Source organism: Anolis sagrei, chromosome 1 (assembly GCF_037176765.1).
Source record: "Anolis sagrei isolate rAnoSag1 chromosome 1, rAnoSag1.mat, whole genome shotgun sequence".
In the NCBI taxonomy this organism is placed as follows: domain Eukaryota; kingdom Metazoa; phylum Chordata; class Lepidosauria; order Squamata; family Dactyloidae; genus Anolis; species Anolis sagrei.
The window spans coordinates 32,561,270-32,570,610 of record NC_090021.1 but is presented as its reverse complement, the minus strand read 5'-3'; the positions used below and the strand labels follow the sequence as shown (position 1 = coordinate 32,570,610).

At 37.6% G+C, this 9,341-nt stretch overlaps 1 protein-coding gene across 1 annotated transcript in view; it reads right to left on the bottom strand.

Annotated features, from left to right (window-relative positions):
* Positions 1-510: 510 nt before the first annotated feature.
* Positions 511-9,341, bottom strand: part of FLVCR1 (FLVCR choline and heme transporter 1) — a 21,018-nt gene continuing 12,187 nt past the window's right edge. Inside the window, exon 10 of the mRNA XM_060754300.2 lies at positions 511-8,991. Within this exon, the coding sequence (XP_060610283.2) occupies positions 8,917-8,991 (75 nt within the window). The 3' untranslated portion in view covers positions 511-8,916. The remainder of the gene's footprint in view (positions 8,992-9,341) is intronic.

Here is a 9,341-nt window from a genome sequence, read left to right as displayed (position 1 = left end):
ATCATTTAATACTATACCAGGATACTCCTTGTGATATTTCCATACATAGAGTGCAACCTGTTGAATGAGAAACTTAACTACATTAATTCTAATACAAGAGTGGGAAACTGAAAAACCTCCAGATTCCAATACTCAGTTGCTGCAGCCAATGTGCAGTCAAGAACGCTGGGAGTTGGAATTTAGTTTTTCAAAGGCAGGGTTATAGATTTTCCATCCCTGCTCTGGAAGAATATGCATCCTTAATTAAGATGAGAACTATGTAACAAATCTTTTGCACACTTGAGTATAATCTTTTGACATGAATTCGTAATAGGATGGTAATTTTTGCTGTTAGTAACTCTATTTTAGAAATCTAGTAAGTTGTTTATGTCCATTCTAGTGGAGACACCTGTTGCCCATGATAACTGAAATAAAATTTCCTAACACCATGCAAACAAAAGACAGAAGAAATCACTTCAAATTCAAAACAACACTTTAGGAAAAACATATATAGCCAAAAATCAAACGGCACTCTTTCCACAAGACTTTTATTTAGTAGTACAGCAATAGAGATACCCCCAATATTGGCAAGTACAAACAATACAAAAATGAGTTACAGTTCAAATACATTCAAGAAGACAAGGATATATTTATTTTTTAATTTGTCATTTGCTGACTTGTAACCATCTCAATTATGGAGCTCATGGATCTGAGACATAGCAAAAAAAACTATGGTCATTATAACAACTCTGCAGTGGTTGGGTCTCACTAGGTCTGTAGTTACTATTATACCCCTTCCCAGATCTAAAATATTACATACTTTTATTTATATTTTAGCACACAAACCTAAGGGAACTGAAGGTCTAATGAAAAGACACTCAAATTCTGTCCAAAAGCCTCCTGGTCTCTTGTCTCTAAGGGGAAAAAAGTGGAGGAAGCTATTGTTCTTTCTGAAATATAATTCAACCCCTTCCCACTGGAAACAATGCATGTAGACCAGTTTGGGGCTAAACTAAATCCCACCAAGCTGGGAATGTAGTTGGAGCCCAAAAAGATTGTAGATTCATCAGGTTTATATGTGCTCCCACTAACACAAAATGCCTTTTCTCTCTGCTCCAAGACTAGAGTTCCAATAAAAGAGGAAGCTGGTTAAAGACTAGGACTGACTAAGAAGTATCTAAGATCCTATCTTCCCATTTGATGATGGGGTTCCACTGAAACCCTTTCATGGTCATTTTGCTCCTTCCTACAGTCACAAGTCTAAAATGCAGGCCTGGAGAGACTCCATTACAAGACAGCTCTACTTTTAAGTGAAAACTCTTAGCTGTTCTTAATCATCATTAAAGGTAAAGGTTTCCCCTGACATTAGGTCTAGTCATGTCCGATTCTGGGGGTGGGGGTGCTCATCTCAATTTCTAAGCCAAAGAGCCGGCGTTGTCCGTAGACACCTCCAAGGTCAAGTGACTGGCATGACTGCATGGAGTGGCGTTACCTTCCCGCCAAAGTGGTACCTATTGATCTACTCACATTTGCATGTTTTCAAACTGCTAGGTTGGCAGAAGCTAACAGCGGGAGCTAACAGCGGGAGCTCACCCTGCTCCCTGGATTCAAACTTCCAACCTTCTGGTCAGTAAATTCAGCAGCTCAGCGGCTTAACTCGCTGCACCACTAGGGGTCCTTTGATCACCATTACAAATGCAAAATTAAACTCTGGGAGATTATCTTACAGGGAGACTAGTGACTGATAACAAAGACTTCTTTTGTATTATTATTGTATCAAAATATATCCAATATGCAGATCAAAAGCCAGACCTTAAATTTGGCAATTGTGTGTGCCTTAACATGTTTCTAACCATCAAGGTCTTGGAGGGCTTGGAGGGATATCTGAAAATGAAATCACGTGCAAACAGATGGTACATAGTGCAGCTTGGTGCCATCTAGAAAAAAGGGCACTTCCACATTACGCATATAGCAATATGATGTCATTTTAAATACCAGATCAACATCGAATGGAATCCTGGGATTTGTAGTTCGGTCAGGCACCATAGCTCTCTGGTTGAACACTCTAACTGATCTTCTCTAAACTGCATATCCCTGGATTCCCTAGGCAGCTATCGTGAGAGTTAAAATGGAATATCACTCCGTAATGATATAGTGTGAATGGACCACGAGTTATTTTATGTCTTCAAAGTAGCAGGCAGATAATGCTGAATAGCATGCCTTTAGAAAAATGAGTAAACGTTGGATTGCGATATGGTTTGCTAATTCAAAAGAGAGCTATTAAAAAGAGTAATTTTCTAAAAAATAGTCAGTTGTTTACAGCAAATTTTAAAATATCACAGTGATGGTGGGAAATATGCCCAGTGAAGATATGACAGCAGCAATGAGAATATGGTTCCTCTTTCATTTTTTAAAAAATAACGTACTTGGAATAATTAGTGAAACACAGCACCCATTTACAGAGAGGTATCATTGATGGCAAGCCAAAATGCAACCCTCCAAAATGCTTGGACTGCAATGCACATCAGCCCTTGTCCTCTAGCCAGGATATTAAATGCTGAGAAATGCTAGAGTCCAATAACATTTGGAGGATTCCATTTTGCCTACCCAGATTATCGTCATTTCAAGAGTCATGTTTTCCCATTCACATCCACATGACCCACAAGGAGCATCAGCAAAGAAAATGGCATCATTTCCACTTTCAGATAGTCAAAGACAGGACACATAAAATTGGCTAAAGCAACTGAAACTGAGTTTACAAACTTGATCAGAGGCAACTATTTTAAGACATTCCAGGATTGCATTAGTTCTATCTAACTCTATAAAATACACTAGTAAACATGTTGTAAGAACTTAGGGTCCAGATTTGGTTTAATCTGTCCTTGTGCCATTGCACTGTCAGAAGAGAGGCGGATCCAAGAGTTCATTTTGCTGTCAGTGCTGAAGAGCCTTCCGCAGTTATAAAATCAGGTTGGCAAATACATTAATATTTGGAAAGACATCTGTAGTACATGTTAATAACAGTGGCCTAACAAACAGGATAACATGGCATGAGCCAAGATAGTCTTGAAACAAATGTGGAGTTTGTTTCCAAAAAGGTACCAAATAAAAACAAAATGAAAAATGAGTTATAGGTGGCAGCACATTGTTGGCTAGGAGTAAAATATCATGTACAGATCAAAGCTATCAAAATGTATACAAACACTTTGGTACAAGGTGCATTTTAGAGCAAAAGAATGCATATCCACAGCGTGTTTTTTCGATTCCTATAAAATTTGTTAGATGGATTTGGAACCTTTTCAAAACAAGATCCACAAACAATGTTGATTAATGAATGAATGGGTCACAGAAATAATATTTAACCTAGATGTACATGTAGGCTTTCTGTTGGCTCAGTGGAAACCCTGACAATGTAACTGGCATAGCATTGCACAGAAAATCAAAGTTTCCTGCCCTCCTTCATCTCCAAGACAAATTATAAGGCAGAAACATTAGTTTAGAGCAGGGTTGGAATCATGCAGCTCTCTATAAGAGGGGTTACCATTTTGAATGACCCAAACCAGCATAGTCAATATTAAGGAACAATAGGATTTATAGTCCAGTAACATCTAAAGGAAATATTATACTGAATAAAAGCATTAACAGAGGAGGCACTTACATTTTCATCAGGGAAAATGTGCATTTCATAACGCACAATTTAAAAATGTGATTATGTCTAGGTAATGGTAAAAAATACAGAGCCACAGAAATCCTACACATACTGTCGAAATTGCAGGTACTACTGCAGACTTTTGCAAAGGCGGTTCTGTCTCCCAGGCTTGCACACATATCACACACTTGCTCCAAAATGAGGTCAGCTTGGGAGAAAACATAATAGTCAACATTTGCAAAGAACATTAAGAAGCAATTTCAAGGTTTGTTCATTTTGAGCATACAGAGCAGTAAACAAGTCTAAAAAGACACAAATGAAGTTATGCAGGTCACATGTTCAGTTCACTAAGGGTCTACAGTATAACTGATATTGTGGATGTTAAAATTATTTAAAACTATGTAACAGTTAACCTGCAGTTTCTCAAATTGCTTCTGACATGAAAAAAAACCTTACTGGGAATACAGCATATCAAGGATATATACTAAGAATTAAACCACAACACTAATAATCTAAAGTATGGCTGGGCAACATTCAAGGGTCAGGAAGAGCTTCCACACTCTACATCCAGACTATACTACGCTTTTGGGAAAATGGCATATTGTAAAACCTCCAGGGACAACTGGTCATTTTGGACCATCTCCCCATCACTTTTAGGATCATGGAGGCCTTTTTTCAAAACAGAAACTGAAAGGTAGTTTCTATTTTCCATACCAAAATAAGCTCTCCATCTTCAAATGACCAATTAATCCACATCCCATCCCCAAGGTGGAAGTAACTATTTTTGAAGCCAAAATTTGGGGAGATAAGAGGGTGAAGGACATAGAAAATGGCCTCACATGATTACATAATAAAGAATATGCCAATTTGAGAAGGATCAATTCTAGTAAAGGAGCCTGAATTCTCAGAGTGAGAAGATAAATCTCAAACAGTGACAGAGCATGACTGATCCTAAACATCAGTGTAAAGATCAGGATTCACTGTTCTATTTAAAATAACATGATTCTGCATGTAAGCTGACCCCAATTGAGGAAGCCAAGTCAGTCAAATGATCAGGAATCTTACCACATAAGAATTGATACATAGGATTCAGATCCTACAGTGTTCAAACTATGTGGAAATTTTGTGTTCTCCCCTCCCCAAATCAGTAGGAACCCACTGTACATACCAGCAAGTTTTGGGCTTGATCAAATTCTGTTATATGAGAGACTAAGCATATTTTTGGTTCATTTCATTTCTCTTTAGATTCTCTCAGGGCTAAAAAAAAATGAAAACTATAAGGGATGCTTCAAATGCACACTTACCAGTTGACCAACACTATGCAAGACAATTTGTTAGTTAAAACTTGCAAAGCACCTCTCCATACTTTATGTTTAATTTGACCAGGAATAGGTTGTTGTAGGTTTTTTGGGCTGTTTGCCCATATTCTAGAAACATTCTCTCCTGACGTTTCGCCTGCATCTGTGGCAACCTCACAACCTCTGAGGATGCCTGCCATAGATGCAGGCAAAATGTCAGGAGAGAATGCTTCTAGAACATGGTCATACAGCCCAAAAAACCTACAACAACCCAGTGATTCCGGCCATGAAAGCCTTCGACAACACAATGACCAGGAATACAATTTGGTGGTATCTGGCCAAAGCCCAGACTAAGACCTACATCGTCTTATTTCAGAATCAATCCATCTGAGCTGCAATTAAGCCCTCATTATAAGGCTGCCTTGTTTTTAAAACCCCAGCAGGCCTTCTGCCATGTCAAATATATTTAGAGTTTTACAGTTTGTAAGGAGTAATTTTGCACTTTGGAAAGAAACAGGAGACTTAAAAGGATTAAGGTCTCTAAACTATGAACTGAATACTGTAAAAAAAGGAATCCAACATCTCTTTAAGCCCTAAAATCCACATTACAAGTAGGACAAAGGGGTAAGGAGGTTGGTCCCTTCTATTCTAGACTAGCTGTATTCAAGATACTGAACATGTATAACCAGATTTGGGCAAGGGTTTTTAAAAACTTGTTGACATCCAGCTGCACATAAATGGATGAATACTTGCACATAATGTGTGCTAAAGGAGACAGTGCATCGTTAGGCACTGGCTATGACCTGAATAACTGAAGCTAAATACTTCTTAAAAATTAGGAAGGGAGACAAATCTAAAATGTGAATATGCTCATATATCAGGGTATTAATGGCTCACCAGTAAGTTATGTGCACTGTACAATATCAAAAGAGCATATAGAAACTTCTAGAGCTCTAGACACAGCACTAGAGTTTACTTTGAGCAAACAGATTAATATTCTGTATACATGTTTTGAGATGCTGCGCAAACACCTTGTTTAGTTTTTTCTACTCAACCATGTGGTCAGATGAGCCTTTTTTCAGAATCTCTCTGCAGCTCAGCATTTAAAGAAACTTTGAAGATGATTCAGGAGCATCAGTGAGAACAGCCCTTTTAAATTAGGCATCAGAACAAGCTTTCATATCCGAGGTATAATATTTAACAAACATAGACAGTGTGACCTAAATGTCAGCCTTACTATATTCTGACATAGGATCAACCTGAAGTATACTGAGGAAGTTAGTGCTAGTGACTACTGAACTAACAGCATTTTTAGCAGCAGGTCAATACTAAGTTGGAACATGTACATTTATAAAGTAGAACTCTAGCCATATATATATATATATAGGAGGTGGTGGTGGTGGTGGCTTTCGGGAAGGGTTAACACCCTTGTAGTGTTTGTTTTGCTGTCTGTGCCCCTGTTCAGAAGATTTCACCTCATTTTCTGACCCTGTAATAATTGATTTTGGAAAAAAAATGTCTTGTTGTGGAAACAAGGATTGGTGAGAAAACGTCAGTAAAGACACCTTTTCCCATTATCATTGGGAAAATCTGACTTACAAATGATTCATAGTTAAGAACAGGGGTGAGACAACAGGAAGTGAGAGAAATCTACCCCTAAAGCAGGGAAATTCACTCATTTGTAAGTCAGATGTTTGTAACTCAGGGACTGCCTGAATTTCTATATCCTTTAGGTCAGGGGTCCTCAAACTAAGGCCAGAGGACTGGATACGGCCCTCCAAGGTCATTTACCCAGCCCTTGCTCAGGATCAACCTAAGTCTGAAATGACTTGAAAGCACACCACCACCACAACAACAATCCTATCTCATCAGCCAAAAGCAGGCCCATACTTCCCATTTAAATACTAATCAGTTTCTATTTGTTCTTCATTTTAATTATTGTATTGTTTTAAAGTGTTTCTTGCACTACAAAAAAGATATGTGCAGTGTACATAGGAATTCATTCATGCTGTTTTCAAATTATAATCCATCCCTCTAACAGTTTGAGGGATTGTAACTTGGCCCTCTGCTTAAAAAATTTGAGGACCCTGCTTTAGGTCATGGAGTAAGGATGCAGCTGTGCTTAGCAACAGGTCACAGGTCCCACTGGAAAGTTTGAGAAGTTATTGAATATGAATAAATGACTGCTTACATAAGAAGGGTTCAACATACACACAAACACACATTTTAATAGGCGTTATTTCAGAAAAATTCTGAATTTTCTCTGCAACCCAGGCAAACTGGTTTTTAAAACAGAGATTTGTCCTGTTTCAGGATTTCAGAAGTCTATTTTAGTTGGATCATGGTTTTTCTCTTTAAGGGTCAATCTACAGTGTAGAATTAATACAGTGTGAAATTACTTTAACTACAATGGTTCAACGCTATGGAATCCTAGGAGTCGCAGTTTCATGAGGGACCAGCACTCTTTGACAGAGAAGGTGAAATGACTTATAAAACTACAACTCTTCCCTTAAGCCTGAGGCCCTTTCCTTTGTGGGAGTTGAATTGTGGGAGTCGAAGTCCAAAACACCTGAAGGGCCGAAGTTTGCCTATGTCTAATGTATATTATCAAACCAGAAGAATTCACTGTAGAAAATAAAATTGTCTTCCATTTCAAACAGGAGAAAAATTGTTCCTACTGACTTGATAATTAATAGTAGCAGCATCGGTTTGCTCAGGAAAAGAAACTTTTCACTTTCATTCTTCCTTTAAAGGTAGAAGGAATGTAAGGGTTAATAATAATTTATTCCCAGGCAAACTGCACTAAAGGAATATCATGATGGAGGAACATTTAGGAGACAGACAGTTAATATTTCTAGACAGATAAAAACTCACAAACTTCCACCAGACAGCAAACACACACACACACAGGCATGTTCCCCTAACTGCAAAAAGGAATGTACATCAAAGCCTTAGAAGTGAGTCCTGGTTCTTCTGTTACATGATTCACTAAATTGCACAGAAATCTGCATATATCTATGACTAGGTGAAACAGCAGAGACCCACTGTGGGCTCTTGCATTTTTTTTCACAAAAATGCCAAATCACTAACATTTCTTGTTCGCTAAAACACATTCATGAACAAGTGGAGAGCAGCTAACAGAACAAGCCTTCGAAAGATTTGGAAATATTTCTTTGTCATTCCCATGATACAAAATATGCATTTTTAGAATGCAAAGAAAAACAAGTTAGAAAAAAAAGTAACTCTGGGGATTTTGTTGCTCACAGATCAATATGTCTGTTATTTTCAAAATAACAGGCTGTAAAGTATTTCCCGTGAATAAAATAAAATGTATATACGTCTTTGATATGCATTTGCAACTTTCATAAACCGCAATCCTTTTAAAATAAACAGAAATGACAAATAAAATATACAGTACAACACAAAAATTTGCTGGGTCTCATACCCTCCCACCAAAAGGGTAGGTGAACACTTCCAATAAAAAAAAAATCCAAGTTAAAAAACACACTCCCTTAATTTATGGCAGTCCATTCAATGCACACATTTCATGGGCCATGTCCATCTCTGGTCATCTACTTGCTCCAAAACAGAAGTCAGTACAAGCAGAAGTCAATCCACACTTTCAATGGAGCCCTTCACGTGCACCAAAAGCCTGTTCCAAAAATCCAGGGAGTGAATCTTTTGTTTTAAATCTCAACCTATTTGTGAATTGTTGTCATAGAACTGAAAGTGGTCTCATATAGTTTTGAAAATGCACAGATTCCAGGAATAAGATAAGAATGTTTTCTTTAAAACCATGGTGGAACTTGCCAGTATAATCACTGAAAAATGTGTCCCCAGTAGAGTATGTGCATTTTTAGTACATAGAGAAATTGTGTGGCATTATCATTGCTGGTAGCTATGGCTCTACCTTCAGGAATACAAATCTTGTCATAAGGCGACTTCCACTTGGTATAATGTGAAAACTGCAGAACTTTAGCATCGTCCTGTTTAAATTTTTGTTTCAGATGGGCTTTTTGATACAATTTTATTGAGTCCATCTTCTGTATTAGAATCAACTGGTGTCTGTGAAAGAAAAATAGAGATACAGTTGAGGGCTGATTCAATCAATTATTAATACCTGGTGAGGTTCCACTTGATATTACTGATAAAAATTCATATATGAAGAAGAAGAAGAAGAAGAGGAGGAGGAAGATGAAGAGCCCCAGGCACTACCTAGCCATTACATGATAGATACTCCAAATACACATAACAATAAAACAACTGGATTTGAGACTATTAATGGCCAATAGTAAAAAAGAGAATAGAGGTTTCTTGAAAAAAATATACTATTTCATTAAAAATAATGACAAACATAATTGGTTTCTTGAAGCAACGGGCGCCATAATACCATTAATAGTCTTACACCACATGTC